The sequence below is a fragment of the Chiloscyllium punctatum genome, chromosome 5 (assembly GCF_047496795.1).
Source record: "Chiloscyllium punctatum isolate Juve2018m chromosome 5, sChiPun1.3, whole genome shotgun sequence".
NCBI classification, from domain to species: Eukaryota; Metazoa; Chordata; class Chondrichthyes; order Orectolobiformes; family Hemiscylliidae; genus Chiloscyllium; species Chiloscyllium punctatum.
This window is the reverse complement of record NC_092743.1, coordinates 46,886,888-46,903,433: the sequence shown is the minus strand read 5'-3', so window position 1 is coordinate 46,903,433 and position 16,546 is coordinate 46,886,888. Positions and strand designations below refer to the sequence as shown.

Here is a 16,546-nt window from a genome sequence, read left to right as displayed (position 1 = left end):
AGTTCCCTGGACCCAAACATCTTCAGTTGGTTCATCAATGACCCTGTCTCTGTCATAAGGCCAGAGGTGGAGATGTTTGCTGATGATTACATTAGACAGCATCAGCAACTAGCCTACAGAGGCTTCATAATCCTTTTAAATAATACGAGCAAGCAATAAATATTGTTTAACGTTTCCTGATATGATGTCAAGTTAGAGCTTCAGTGTGAAATTCAGAAAGTGAAGTGAAGGCTACAAATCAGCATTATTACTGACTCATGTTGTTATCACCCTGTTCTGTGTGTCGCCAGTGGTCATTAGGCATGTATTTTCACATACTTGCACCAAAATGGTGTCTTGCTCACTTCTACTTGGAAATTTTCTTATGCACATGGGATCCTATCTTTTCCTTTTTGAGCTTGATGCAATCACACAGATTCTTTTTAAAAAAGAGGTTAAATAGACTAATTGAATTATTAGTATGTTACAGGTAGGTACCTTTGATGGATTTCACTCAATCAGTTACTTGAAACATTATCCTGCACTCAGACTTTGCACACAGCAAGTTACCATATTTAAATTGATTCAAGTTAATTGTTTTTGATTGTGGATTGATTCATTGAATCATTTTAGGCATGGACCTTGTAAAATTCCCTGATCACTTTCAAGATGTTCCACAGTTCTTTTATATTCTCTGAAAGTGAAGATTTGTCCTAATTTTCAAAGGTTTTTCCAACTTATAACTTGAGAAGACCTTTTCTTATACTAATGTAATTAGTGAAGACTGGTGAGACAATTTTAATTCATACATATAATGGGATGACGGATAAACAAATAGAAGGTGTCTATAGCTCACTCACAGTCTGGTAATGAGACCTGAGTTATTTCATGCAGCAAGTGTGGAAGACAGAAATTTAATCAGATTGCACACTAGGCTCATTGATGGTTGGAGGGTGGAGAAAATAGGCTATCCTCTTTTCTCTCTTGTTCTTCACTTTTCTCGCTGGAGAGTTATTCCTGCTATATAACATAACATTTGCTTTGCCAAAATAAAGTATGAATTGATCAGAAATACAAAATCTGCGTTTTCTATATTTGCTTCAATTATTTCTTATTTGAAGATAAACACACAAGCTAAATTGCGGTTCTGAGAAGGTACACAATTTTTAAATTAATAAATAATATCACAGCTGGTCAGTTGCAGTGTATTAATCATCTTGAATCTTATCTTCCCTTTCTTCTGATTGTTTCTGTAAATACCATCCATAGACACTATAATCTACCAACTAGATTAGTCATGTCCTTCACAAAATGTTGGTAGTTTAATTTGACCATCTGATACTTTTCCAAATGGTTGTCTATATTGTGTGGTACCTTTAAACTTAAATATAAGAAAATGCTGTGAACCATGATTACAGTTATTCATTATTATTAACTTTTTTCTGCTGACAGCGTATGAAATTACAGTTTATTATTGCCAAATTTGATGCACGTGGCTATTTTCTTGATTGGGAAAAAGTTACTGGAGGCACTCTACAGGTATTCTTTGTAAAATATTTATTATATAAGGTGTTATTTGGATGACCTTTACTTTTTATTAAATTTCAAACGTTAAGTCTTAAAAACTCACTTAGTTACTAACTCATTGATTTCTTGTTAAATTTTATCATAGTTAATTGTCAAATTATTAAATATTAGGAAGTCTAGAACCATTGTTTTCTATTCATGCCACTTCCAAATTGACCACTCTATCTCTCACTGGCAACAGTGTGATTAAGCCAATCTGTTCTCATCCTTATTTTCACATTTCACCTCTGAGCAGAGGTTCTGATCTCATATTTGCACCACCACCGATTCTTCCCTTTTGCCACTGGAACATTGCCCAACTTTACTCTTATTGAGAATCGCAAAATTGTTACAGAAGGAGGCAAGTTGGCCCCTAGTGCCTACACCAGTTCTATTGCCTTATGTCAATCTCCTTCCTTTTCCCAATATCCCTGCACACCATTTCTATATAAAGAATAATCCAATGCTCTGTTCAGTACCTGAATTGAACCTAACTCCACCACATTTCCAGACATTGCATTCCATACCGTAACTATTTGCTGTGTGAAAAAGTTCTTTTTATCATACATCAGCCTTGCTTCTTTTGAGCATCATGATAAATCTATGCCCTCTCATTCGTTTCTTTTTCATGACAGGGAATAGATTCTTCCTTTCTACTTATTCATCACACTCATGGTTTTAAAAACTTCTATCAAATCTCCTCTCGGCCTTCTTCTGTCCAAGGAAAACAGTTCCAACTTCCTCAGTCTGTCCTCATAACTGAAGTTTCTCATTCCCAGAACCACTTTTGTAAATCATTTCTGCACTCTGTCCAACACAATTCACATCTTTACTATGATATTAGTACCCAAAACTCTACACAATACTCCAGCAGATGTCGAACAAGTGCCCTGTGCAAGTCAACATCACCTCCTTTTATACACTGTCCTGCAAACGTTTCGTCCCCTGTCTAGGTGACATCCTCAGTGCTTGGGAGCCTCCTGTGAAGCGCTTCTGTGATGTTTCCTCCGGCATTTATAGTGGCCTGCCTCTGCCGCTTCCGGTTGTCAGTTCCAGCTGTCCGCTGTAGTGGCCGGTATATTGGGTCCAGGTCGATGTGTTTGTTGATAGAGTCTGTGGATGACTCATCCACACTCATCCACAGATTCCATCAACAAACACATCGACCTGGACCCAATATACCGGCCACTACAGCGGACAGCTGGAACTGACAACCGGAAGCGGCCGAGACAAACCACTATAAATGCCGGAAGAAACAACACAGAAGCGCTTCACAGGAGGCTCCCAAGCACTGAGGATGTCACCTAGACAGGGGATGAAACGTTTGCAAGACAAATTCCCAGCTTGGTGAACAGAACCACAACAACGAGCACCCGAGCTACAAATCTTCTCCCAAACTTTGAACACTGTCCTTTTAATATGGGGTGGGGGGAAAAGAGAGTGGGGGGAGGTTGGCATGGTCTTGGACCAAGTAGTCTTAGGTTAGTAATGTCCTTTAGGAACAGAAACTGCCATCTTACATGCTCTGGCCTACATGTGACTCTCAATCCATAGCAATGAGTTTGACTCCCAACTGTGCCAAGAAGTTGTCGAGCAAGCCATGTAATAATCAGTGCAAAGTCTTAACAGAGAAATGAAACTGGCATCAACCTAGGCAACTGAGAAAGTGGCAGCACTGAAACAGCTCCTTACCCAAGTGCCAAAATTGAAAGCGCTCAGAGACTATTCATCTGACATACCTTACAGTCAATGTCCCAGACACCACCATCGCCAATAAAAGTGAGTAAAGGCCAGGCATTGCCCATCTTCAATTCTTGAGAATCCATCCACCACCATTCATGGCATTAACATCATGTAATCCCTCAGTATCAACATTCTGAGGATTACCATTGACCAGAAACTCAACTGGACTTATCACATAAATGGTTTCTACAAGAGCAGGTCAGAGGCTAGGAATACTGCAGTGTGTAACCCATGTTCTGACTCTCCTGTCCGCGATCATAAGGCACAAGTCAGGAATGTGATGGAATACTCTCCATTTGCCTAATTGAGTGCAGCTCTAACAACACTCAAGAAGCTTGACACATGCAGGACAAAGCAGCCTGCTTGATTGGTACCACATGCACAAACATACGCTCCACCCAGCACTGATGCTCAGTAGCTGCTGTATGTACCATCCATAAGATACACTGAAGAAATTCTCCAAAGATCCTTAGACAGCATCTTCCAAACCCACAACCACTTCCAGATAAATGACAAGGGCAAAAGATCCTTGGGAGCATCACCACATACAAGTTCCCCTCCAAGCCATTCACCATCCTTAGAAATATTTCAAAATCTTGAACTCTGATGGCATTGTAAGACTATTGTACAGTGTACACCACATGGGACGTAGCAATTCAATAATTGCACCACCTTCTCAAGGGCAACTAGAGACAGATAATAAATACTGATCCAACCAATAATGCCCACATCCCACAAGTGAATATAAAAAAGCCAAGTGCACTGTATGCTTTATTAACTGCTCTCTCAACTTGTTTTGTTATCTTCAAATGACCTGTACAGATACACATCCAGGCCTCTCTGCTCCAGCAGCCCCTTTAGAATCATGCACCCTATTTTGTATCGTTTTTCACAACCAAAGCACACTATTTCACACTTCTCTGCATTGAAAATTTTCTGACACCTATCTGTCCACTGCACCAACCTGTTAATATATTTCGGGAGTTTTACACTGTCCTCCTTACAGTTTACAAGTTTTCTAAGTTTTGTTACATCTGCACAAACTTTGAAATTATCCCTGGCATACCAAACTCCAGATCATTTACATATATATCAGGAAAAGCAAAAGTCCTAATACTAACATACTAACTCCATGGGGAATTCCACCACAAATCTTCCTCCAGCCTGAAAAAAATCCATTGACTGTTACTCTCTGTTTCCTCAGTTTGCCAAATTTGTATCCATGTTGCTTTTATCCCTTTCATACTCTGGCTTTCTTCACAAGTTTGTTGTGTGGTACTGTATCAAATTCCTTCTAAATCGAAATATACCACATCAACAATATTGTACTCATCAAATACTTGCTGTTGTATCTTCAAAAAATCTCAGCATGTTAGTTAAATATGATTCTCCCTTTTAGTAATCTGTGCTGACTCTTCTCAATCAATCCAATTTTTTCCAGGGATTACCAATGGGGATCCACAGGGATCAGATCAGGGATTGCAACTGACCCAGTATAATCTGGAAAAATGTGATGTTGTTCATTTTGGAAGCTATTTAAAAAAACAGCATAGTAACTGTACAAATCTGCAATACACCAGGACTTGGTGTACTTGTGCACAAAACACAAAAATGCAGCAGGTAATCAGGAAGACTACTGGAATGTCAATCCTTATTTCAAAGCAGTTGGTGTATAAGAGGAAGGATGTTTTACTGCAACTGTACAAGATGCTGGCTGAGACCATATCTGGATTACTTTGAGCAGTTTTGATCTCCTTATTTAAGGAAAGATATTGATTCATTGGAGGCAGTTCAGAGAAGGTTCACTTGATATGGAAGGATTGTCTATTGAACAAAAGCTAAAGTTAAAAATCACACAACACCAGGCTATAGTCTAACAGGTTTATTTGGAAGCACTAACTTTCAAGGCGCTGCTTCTTCATCAGATGGTTGTCCTGATGAAGAGACAGCGCCTCGAAAGCTAGTGCTTCCAAATCAACCTGTTGGACTATAACTTGGTGTTATGTGATTTTTAACTTTGTCCAACACCGGCACCTCCAAATCAGAACAAAAGCTAAACAGATTGGAATTTAAAAGAATGAGAGATGATCTTATTGAAGTGTATAGGATTCTTAAGGACCTTTCCAGGGTAAATTCAGACAGGATGTTTCACATCATGGGAGAGTTTAGGACCAGAGGGCATCTGGGGATAAAAGGGTGACAATTTAAGACCAAGATGAGGAGGAATTTCTTCTCAGGCTTGTGAGTCTTTGGAGCTCCTTGCCACAGAGAGCTGGGGCGAGAGTTTTTGTGAATATTTACGACTGAGAGATAGATTCTTGATCAGTATGGGAATGAAGGGTGAAAGAGAAAAGGCAGGAAAGTGGATGTGAGAAATATTGGAGCAGCTGTGATCCTACTGAATGGCTGAGCAGGCTACTCCTGTTCCTACTTCTTATGGTCTTATGCTCTTACTAATTCTATCCCGACTAATTGTTTCTGGAAGTTCCCCACTGCTGAAGTTAAACTAATCATTCTGTAATTATTGGAATTATCCTTACAATCTTTCTTGAACAAGGTTGTAATGTTACAATCCTCTGGGCGTCTGGCACTTCCCCCATGTCCAGAGAAGACTGAATGACAGTGACCAGTGCATCCACAATTTCTATCCTCACTTCTTTAAAATCCTTAGGTGCATCATTCTGATCCCAGCACGTTATCAACTTTAAGTGCCAACAATTTATCCAGGATTTCTTCCTTAATAATTTTGAACCCTTCTAGAGAGCGAGAGAGAGTAGATTTTATTTGTCATTTCTACCATATACAACTGATACAGTAAAAAACGAGACCGCATTCCTCCAGGACCAAGGTGCTACATGGACAGCACAAACCACACAATCGTACAAAAGGCGGCATAAAATGCATAAGAAGTTCTAGTTCTCGTTACGGAGTTTCCTCCTGTGACACCATGGCTTGGACAGCACCCTCTTTTGTCAAGAGAGATGCAAAGTATTCACTTAGCACCTCAGCCATGTCCTTGCCTCCATGTGTAAATCCCCTTTTTGTTCTCTGATTGGCAATACTCATCTTTTAATGACTGTCCTACTGGTTTTGTGCTGAAAACTTGCAGATTTTGATTTAATTGCTAGTCTATTCTCATACTTCCTCTTATTTACATTTTCACTTCCCACAAACCTTCGGTATTCCAATTGATTCTTCATTCCACTGGTGATTAAACATTTTCCCATAAAGTGTAGGAGACTAAGGGATGACCTCATAGATGTTCATAAAATTATGAGGAGCATAGATAAGGTGAATAGCCAATGTTTTTTCCTCAGGGTAGGACTGTTCGAAACTAGAGGACATAGGTTTAATGTGAGAGTGGTAAGATTTAAAAGGTGCAATGTTTTCATACAGAGGGTGGTGTGTATATGGAATGAGCTGCCAGAGGAATTTGTAGAAGTAAATACAATTTTAGCATTTAAAACATTTGGATAGATATATGGATAGGAAGGTTTCTTGGGACAAGGGCCAATAGCAGCCAAATGGAAATAGTTCAGTTTAAGAAACCTGGTCACATGGATGAGGTGGGCCGAAGGGTCTGTTTCCATGCTATGTGCCTCTCTGACTTTATGGCCTTCATTTAACCAATTGTTATCCATACTGTTGACTACTCAGTGCAATCCTGTCTGGTCTCCCATGTTCTGTCCTTCAAATTGCTGTTGGCCATGACTTAATTTGAGTCAAGTCCTATTTACCTCGATCCAGCTTTATTTACCGATCTACTTTGGCTCCAATTCAAGCAATTTCTTAATTTTAGAATAACCATCCATGTTTTCTAATTCCTTCATGTCTTTCCTTTGCTCTATCTTCTCCCTAATCTCCAAAGGCTTCCAAACTATCTTCACCTACTGACTATCCTCGATTTGAATTGCCTAGGCCTTCTGTTGTCATAAATTCTGGAATATCCTTCCTGTTCTACCTCTGAGACACTCATTGAAACCTATCTCTTTGAACAAACATTTGGTCACATTACCAAATCGGCTGGATTATGTGTTCCCCTGCCAAATTTGAGGATGGGGTAGCATGCAAAATTCAGCAAGCGTCTTGCTGAATTGAGCATTTACCTGCCTGTACATAGCTCCACATCAATCAAATGAAGACAAAGGCTTTGTCAGGTGTCTCATCCTCCCCTTGGCTGCTGAGACTTCTACATGACCAATTTATGGAAGTCACTAAAGAGGATGGTCCATGCCAGTCAGTGAGCCTTGCAGCCTTACTCATTTCAGACAGATGTTGGGCAAGAATGATCTCTTTTAAAGTTACCCTGGGATAAACAGACATATCTCCAGTTATTCTTCTCATAATGGCGAGCAAGAGGGGATTTAGCTTTAAATTGAGGAGTGATAGATATAGGACAGATGTCAGAGGTAGGTTCTTTACTCAGAGCAGTAAGGGCATGGAATGCCCTGCCTGCAACAGTAGTAGACTCGCCAACTTTAAGGACATTTAAATGGTAATTGGATAAATATATGGATGATAATGGAATAGTATATGTAAGATGGGTTTCAGATTGGTTTCACATTTCTGCACAACATCAAGAGCCTGTACTGTGCTGTAATGTACTGTGTTCTTTGTTCTCCCCAACCCTTGCTTCTGATACCCACCTTCTCCCCATCTCTCAGTCTTCAGTGCCTACTAGAACTTTGGACCCAGATTTGTCTGGACTTCTCAACATATACTTTCTGCAATGGACACTTCTCCCAGTGATAGCAGCTTTGTGGTACAAGCCTTTTTCCCAAGTGGGGCAGAATGGGGATCTTATTTTAGGTTTAGATTATAGAATCATAGAATCCCTTCAGTATGGAAACAGGCCCTTTGCCCCAACAAGTCCACATTGACCCTCTGAAAAGTATCCCACCCTACCCTATTACTCTACATTTGTCTCTAACCTACACCTCCCTGAACACTGTGGGCAATTTAGCATGGCCAATTCATCTAACATGCACATCTTTGGATTGTGGTGGGAAACCGGAGCACCCGGAGGAAGCCCACGCAGACAAGGGGAGAACGTGCAAACTTCACACAGACAGTTGCCTGAGGCTGGAATCAAAACCAGAGCCCTGGCACTGTGAGGCAGCAGTGCTAACCACTGAGCCACTGTGCCGGTGAGAGGCATGTCATGAGAGGCATGGATAAGGTGAATGCACTCAGTCTTTTTCCCAGGAATTGAGGACTAGAGGGTGTTAGTTTAAGGTAAGAGGGGAAAGAATAAAAGGGGACATGAGATGCAACATTTTTACACAGAGGATGATATGCATATAGAATGAGCTATACAACATTTAAAAGACATTTGGATAGGAAAGATTTAGAAAGATGTGGACACTGTGCAGGGAAATAAGGTTAGTCTGGATGGACATTTTGGACAGCATGGACCAGTTTGAGCATGTCTCCATGCTGTAGGACTCTATGACTGTATAAGTCATGCTAACAACTAGTTAATGCTTAACTGAGACTACAGTAATTGGTTACTGACTAAATTCAACCTAACACCTGATGTGGCTAGATGTGGTATTGTGTTCTATAAAGCTGTTCAGACAGACAGGAACATTTTATTATTTTGGAGATGCTAGATAAGTTTGGGTTGTCCTTATTAATTTGCCTTGAGGCCTATTTCATCACATTAATCCATGTAAAATATTGTGAATCTCCTTTAGATTAAGAAAAACGCATCACTAATATTTCCAGTTTCCAAACTATCTAAAAGTAGGAGATACAATATTAATATATATATATAATCAGATGTCTTTTGTTTTTAAGTTACTAGGTTTTAAGTCTATCTATACTTACAGTCTAAGTATAGCCACAGTTTATTTTGATATGAGAGTAAATGTTTTATTTATTGTTCATCCTTACAGTTGTGCCCAGATACCATGGCTAAACTGAATGCTGCATATGTCTTTGGAATTACGTATCAGCAGCAAGTGAGTGGAACTAATGCTATTCATTACTAAATGATATCCTACTTTTTATGCTATATTTAATCTATAAAGATATTGAAGTTTATTTGTTTTAGACTTGTAACACCACCTTTAAAGAAATCAAAGACAGGGAAAAGAGGGAACTGCAGGCAAGTTAGTCTGATACGACACATGAGGAAAATGAAGAAACCCATTCTCAATAAAGCAGTAATAGCACTTCAAACTTCAGTAAGCAGAGTCAGCATGGTTATTTAAGTGGAAAATTGTACTTGAGAAACTTACTAATTTTTTTTACGATATAACTCACATCATACATAAAGGGGACCTGATGGTTATAAATTTTTGAATCTTCTAAGTTATTTGACAGGATGCAATATTGTAAAACGTTACACAAGACCTCAACTCTACATTCCTGCCTAAACCCAATAATCTTTCATTCCATTCCTTGTCAAAAGTCTATTTACTTCCATCTTAAAAATATTCATAAATAATGCCTGCTTTTGAGGAAGAGAATTCCAAAACGTCACAACCTCTTATTTTAAACAATGACCCCTATTTCCAGGGAATTCCAGTAGTTTGATCCAATGACAATGAAGAAATGAAGATGCATTTCCAAGTCAGGATGGTTCAAGGGGAACTTGCTAGTGGTGGTGTTCCCATGTATTTGCTGCCCTTATCCTTCTAGGTGGAAGTGGCCATGGGTTTGGAAAGTCCTGTTGAAGGATCTTTGGTGAATTTCTGCAGTGCTTCTTGGAGGTAGTACACACTGCTGCGACTGAGCATCAGTGATGGAGGGAGTGGATGCTTGAAGATTTGGTGGCAATCCAGCGGACTGCTATGTCTGGATGGTGTCAAGCGTCTTGACTGTTGTTGTCGCTGAATCCACCCAGGGAAAAGGAGAGTATTCTATCACACTGAAAATGTGTTGCTGGAAAAGCGCAGCAGGTCAGCCAGCACCAAGGAACAGGAGAATCGACGTTTCGGGCATAAGCCCTTCTTCAGGAATGAAGAAAGTGTGCCAAGCAGGCTAAGATAAAAGGTAGGGAGGAGGGACTTGGGGGAGGGGCGTTGGAAATGCAATAGGTGGAAGGAGGTCAAGGTGAGGGTGATAGGCCGGAGTGGGGTGGGGGCAGAGAGGTCAGGAAGAACATTGCAGGTTAGGAAGGCGGTGCTGAGTTCGAGGGATTTGACTGAGACAAGGTGGGGGGAGGGGAAATGAGGAAACTGGAGAAATCTGAGTTCATCCCTTGTGGTTGGAGGGTTCCTAGGCGGAAGATGAGGCGCTCTTCCTCCAACCGTCGTGTTGCTATGGTCTGGCGATGGAGGAGTCCAAGGACCTGCATGTCCTTGGTAGAGTGGGAGGGGGAGTTGAAGTGTTGAGCTACGGGGTGGTTGGGTTGGTTGGTCCGGGGGTCCCAGAGGTGTCCTCTGAAATGTTCCGCAAGTAGGCGGCCTGTCTCCCCAATATAGAGGAGGTCACATCAGGTGCAGTGGATGCAATAGATGATGTGTGTGGAGGTGCAGGTGAATTTGTGGCGGATATGGAAGGATCCGTTGGTGCCTTGGAGGGAGGTAAGGGGGGAGGTGTGGGCACAAGTTTTGCATTTCTTGTGGTTGCAGGGAAAGATGCCGGGAGTGGAGGTTGGGTCGGTGGGGGGTGTGGACATGAAGAGGGAGTCGTGGAGGGAGTGGTCTTTTCGGAACGCTGATAGGGGAGGGAAGAGAAATATATCCCTGGTGGTGGGGTCCGTTTGGAGATGGCGGAAATGACAGCGGATGATACGCTGTACATGGAGGTTGGTGGGGTGGTAGGTGAGGACCAGTGGGGTTCTGTCCTGGTGGCAGTTGGAGGGGCGGGGCTCAAGGGCGGAGGAGCGGGAAGTGGAAGAGATGCGGTGGAGGGCATCGTCGACCACGTCTGGGGGGAAATTGCGGTCCTTGAAGAAGGAGGCCACCTGGGTTGTACGGTTTTGGAACTGGTCCTCCTGGGAGCAGATGCGGCGGAGACAAAGGAATTGGGAATATGGGATGGCGTTTTTACAGGGGCTAGGGTGGGAGGAGGTGTAGTCTAGGTAGCTGTGGGAGTCGGTCGGTTTATAGGAAATGTCCATGTTGATTCGGTCGCCAGAGATAGAAATGGAAAGGTCTAGGAAGGGGAGGGAGGAGTCTGAGACGGTCCAGGTGAATTTGAGGTCGGGGTGGAAGGTGTTGGTAAAGTGGATGAACTGTTCAACCTCCTCGTGGGAGCACGAGGCAGTGCCGATACAGTCATCGATGTAGCGGAGGAAAAGGTGGGGGGTGGTGCCAGTGTACCTGCGGAAGATGGACTGTTCCACATCTCCTACGAAGAGGCAGGCATAGGTGGGGCCCATGTGGGTGCCCATGGCTACTCCTTTGGTCTGGAGGAAGTGGGAGGATTGGAAAGAGAAGTTGTTCAGGGTGAGGACCAGTTCAGTCAGTCGAAGGAGGGTGTCAGTGGAAGGGTACTGGTTGGTACGTCGGGAAAGGAAGAGGTGGAGGGCTTTGAGTCCTTTGTGATGGGGGATGGAGGTGTACAGGGCCTGGATGTCCATGGTGAAGACCGGGGAAGCGAAAATCATGGAGGAGGTGGAGGGCGTGGGTGGTGTCCCAAACGTAGGTGGGGAGTTCTTGGACTAAGGGGGACAGGACCGTGTCGAGGTATGCAGAGATGAGTTTGGTGGGGCAGGAGCAGGCTGAGCCAATGGGTCGGCCGGGGCAGTCAGGTTTGTGGATTTTGGGCAGGAGGTAGAAATGGGCGGTGCGGGGTTGTGGGACTATGAGGTTGGAGACGGTGAATGGGAGATCCCCTGAGGTGATGAGGTTATGGATGGTCTGGAAGATGATGGTTTGGTGGTGGGAGGTGGGGTCATGGTCAAGGGGGCAGTAGGGGGAGGTGTCTGCGAGCTGGCGTTTAGCCTCAGCGGTGTAAAGGTCGGTGCGCCAAACTACAACCGCGCCTCCCTTGTCTGCTGGTTTGTTGGTGAGGTTGGGGTTGGAATGGAGGGAGTGGAGGGCTGCACGTTCCGAGGGTGAGAGGTTGGAGAGGGTGAGAGGGGTGGAGAAATTGAGGCGGTTAATGTCGCAGCGGTAAAATCCACAGCCCGTTTCTACCTCCTTCCCAAAATCCACAACCGCCCGTTTCTACCTCCTGCCCAAAATCCACAAACCTGACTGCCCCGGCCGACCCATTGTCTCAGCCTACTCTTGCCCCACCGAACTCATCTCTGCATACCTCGACACGGTCCTGTCCCCCTTAGTCCAAGATCTCCCCACCTACGTTCGGGACACCACCCACGCCCTCCACCTCCTCCATGATTTTCGTTTCCCTGGTCCCCAACGCCTTATCTTCACCATGGACATCCAGTCCCTGTACACCTCCATCCCCCATCACGAAGGACTCAAAGCCCTCCACTTCTTCATTTCCCGCTGTACCAACCAGTACCCTTCCACTGACACCGTCTTTCGACTGATTGAACTGGTCCTCACCCTGAGCAACTTCTCTTTCCAATCCTCCCACTTCCTCCAAACCAAAGGAGTAGCCATGGGCACCCGCATGGGCCCCACCTATGCCTGCCTCTTCGTAAGATTTGTGGAACAGTCCATCTTCCGCAGGTACACAGGCACCATCCCCCACCTTTTCCTCTGCTACATCGATGACCGTATCGGCGCAGCCTCGTGCTCCCACGAGGAGGTTGAACAGTTCATCCACTTTACCAACACCTTCCACCCCGACCTCAAATTCACCTGAACCGTCTCAGACTCCTCCCTCCCTCAGTTTCTATCTCTGGCAACAGAATCAACACGGAATTTACTATAAACCGACCAACTCCCACAGCTACCTAGACTACACCTCCTCCCACTCTGCCCCCTGTAAAAACACCATCCCATATTCCCAATTCCTTCGTCTCCACCACATCTGCTCCCAGGAGGACCAGTTCCAAAACCGTACAACCCAGGTGGCCTCCTTCTTCATGGACCGCAATTTCCCCCCAGACGTGGTCGACGATGCCCTCCACCACATCTCTTCCACTTCCCAGTCCTCCGCCCTTGAGCCCCGCCCCTCCAACCGCCACCAGGACAGAACCCCACTGGTCCTCACCTACCACCCCACCAACCTCCATGTACAGTGTATCATCTGCCGTCATTTCTGCCACCTCCAAACGGATCCCACCACCAGGAATGTATTTCTCTTCCCTCCCCTATCAGCGTTCCGAAAAGACAACTCCCTCCGCGAATCCCTCGTCAGGTCCACACCCCCCACCAACCCAACCACCACTTTGGGCACCTTACCCTGCAATCGCAAGAAATGCAAAACTTGCGCCCACACCTCCCCTCTTACTACTTCCCTCCAAGGCCCCAAGGGATCCTTCCATATCTGCCACAAATTCACCTGCACCTCCACACACATCATCTATTGCATCCGCTGCACCCGATGTGGCCTCCTCTATATTGGGGAGACAGGCCGCCTACTTGCGGAACGTTTCAGAGAACACCTCTGGGACCCCCGGACCAACCAACCCAACCACCCCGTAGCTCAACACTTCAACTCCCCCTCCCACTCCATCAAGGACATGCAGTCCTTGGACTCCTCCATCGCCAGACCATAGCAACACGACGGTTGGAGAAAGAGCGCCTCATCTTCCGCCTAGGAACCCTCCAACCACAAGGGATGAACTCAGATTTCTCCAGTTTCCTCATTTCTCCTCCTCCCACCTTGTCTCAGTCAAATCCCTCGAACTCAGCACCGCCTTCCTAACCTGCAATCTTCTTCCTGACCTCTCCGCCCCCACCCCACTCCGGCCTATCACCCTCACCTTGACCTCCTTCCACCTATTACATTTCCAATGCCCCTTCCCCAAGTCCCTCCTCCCTACCTTTTATCTTAGCCTGCTGGACACACTTTCCTCATTCCTGAAGAAGGGCTTATGCCCAAAACGTCGATTCTCCTGTTCCTTGGATGCTGCCTGACCTGCTGCGTTTTTCCAGCAACATATTTTCAGCTCTGATCTCCAGCATCTGCAGTCCTCACTTTCTCCTATTCTATCACACTCCTGACTTGGGCCTTATCGATGATGGATAGATTTTGGGGAATCTGCAAATGAGTTACTTGCCACAGTATTCCTAGATCCTGACCTGCTCTTGTTGCCACTGTGTTTAGCCAGTTAGGTTTCTGGTCAAGAGTAATGTTAAGGATGTTAATAGTGGGGGATTCAATGATGGTAAACCGTTGAATGTCAATGGATGCTGGTTCTATTGTCTCTTACTGGAGATGATCATTGCCTGGCATTTGTGCAGTTACTTGTCCAGTAGTAACATCAGTTGGGATCATAACATTTTCCATTTGAAGCTTCCTTGATTCTGTATCTCTTTACTCTTTCTTCCTCTCCTCTCCAAGTTTTTTTAAAAATTTCTAACTGTGTCTTAGCTCATTGCAGTTGTGACATTTCAATTTCAGATTTCTCTTCTACCAATTCTAAATGTTGGCTATCCCTTGGAGTATTTCTTCCTTATGAAATCCTACTTTTATTTCCATCATCGATTTATCTGCTAACTCTCTCAGTTTAGCTTCAGACAGAAATTTAAAATAACCTACTGTTACATCTTCCATTTCTTAACATGCAGATCATGCTCAATAGGCTATTACAAACTACTCCTGTTACCATTTTTTATGATCTTACGTTTCTAAACAGTATCTGTTTCCATGCTGTACATCTCTATGACTCTAAGTTTAGTATTTTGTACATTTTATGCTTCAATTTATCTTTTTTGTAAAATAGTTAAGTATAGATTAATTAAAATGTAATTTAACTCCGGTCTGGAAATGTAACTTATTTAGAATGGTAACATGCTTCTTCAGTACTTACTAAATGTCTTTACAAGTTTAAATCAATAAAAAAGCTGCTAAATAAGCTATTGCATTGTAGCATAATATGATAAAGTTCCAAAATTGTTACATTATAGAATAGTTGTACAGCTATTTACATCTTCAATACCAAGCAACTTTCAAATGTGTCCCAACAAGAGAATAAATCAGTTACTTACCCATATACCTCTTAGAAATCTTTGTTGACTGATCCAAGTTAAAGCATATTTCACTAAATGCTATTTAGGAAAATATCATGGATTCTCATAGCATTCTAAGAATTTCATTTTTTAAAAACTGTCCTGTAATTTCCTGAAGTATCTGTTTCACTTTCTCAAGAAAAAAATTATAGTTGTAACATGGCATTTTGGCAGAATTTCCTTGCAACTGATTTCACAATTTACAGTCAGAGACCACACAATTTATTTCCCAGTTTTCGTCAGTTAGTTTTATAGACCTAAGACTCCAAACCCTAGATTGCCTAACTTGTGTAAATGCTTTGGCATAGTTACTCTTAAAATGTTTAACTCCAGTTAACTTTTAAGCGCAGAGAAAAACATAACTTACATTTATATCCTGCCTTTCTGACCCTTGCACAGCCTGAAATATTTTTCTTTTGCCTAATATCTGTATGTATTTAATAGATTTTTGAAATAGGACAATTAATGTGCCTAAAAATTGAAGTAACGTTCTTAATCATGATCCAGAAATTAACACATTTTCTAAAATTCTGTAAAGTATGAGGAAAATGGGGGACTAGTAAGCAATGGGATATCTTACATAAAGTTGTTTAAAAATTACCTAGAATGAATTCAGGAGGCCAGTAAACCAGATTTTGGGTCAGAGAGGTAAAAACAATGACTGCAGATGCTGGAAACCAGATTCTGGATTAGTGATGCTGGAAGAGCACAGCAGTTCAGGCAGCATCCAAGGAGCTTCAAAATCGACGTTTCGGGCAAAAGCCCTTCATCAGGAATAAGGCAGAGAGCCTGATGCGTGGAGAGATAAGCTAGAGAAGGGTGGGGGTGGGGAGAAAGTAGCAGAGTACAATGGGTGAGTGGGGGAGGGGATGAAGGTGATAGGTCAGGGAGGAGAAGGTGGAGTGGACAGGTGGAAAAGGAGATAGGCAGGTAGGACAAGTCATGGGGACAGTGCTGAGCTGGAAGTTTGGAACTAGGGTGAGGTGGGGGAAGAGGAAATGAGGAAACTGTTGAAGTCCACATTGATGCCCTGGAGTTGAAGTGTTCCAAGGCGGAAGATGAGGCATTCTTCCTCCAGGCGTCTGGTGGTGAGGGAGCGATGGTGAAGGAGGCCCAGGACCTCCATGTCCTCGGCAGAGTGGGAGGGGGAGTTGAAATGTTGGGCCACAGGGCGGTGTGGTTGATTGGTGCGGGTGTCCTGGAGATGTTCCCTA

At 43.5% G+C, this 16,546-nt stretch overlaps 1 protein-coding gene across 1 annotated transcript in view; it reads left to right on the top strand.

Moving 5' to 3' along the window:
- The window catches only part of tmem67 (transmembrane protein 67), a 196,418-nt gene that overhangs the window by 70,658 nt on the left and 109,214 nt on the right, over positions 1–16,546 (top strand). Inside the window, exons 10-11 of the mRNA XM_072570240.1 lie at positions 1,432–1,518; positions 9,186–9,251. Coding sequence (XP_072426341.1) covers positions 1,432–1,518; positions 9,186–9,251 — 153 coding nt within the window. The remainder of the gene's footprint in view (positions 1–1,431; positions 1,519–9,185; positions 9,252–16,546) is intronic.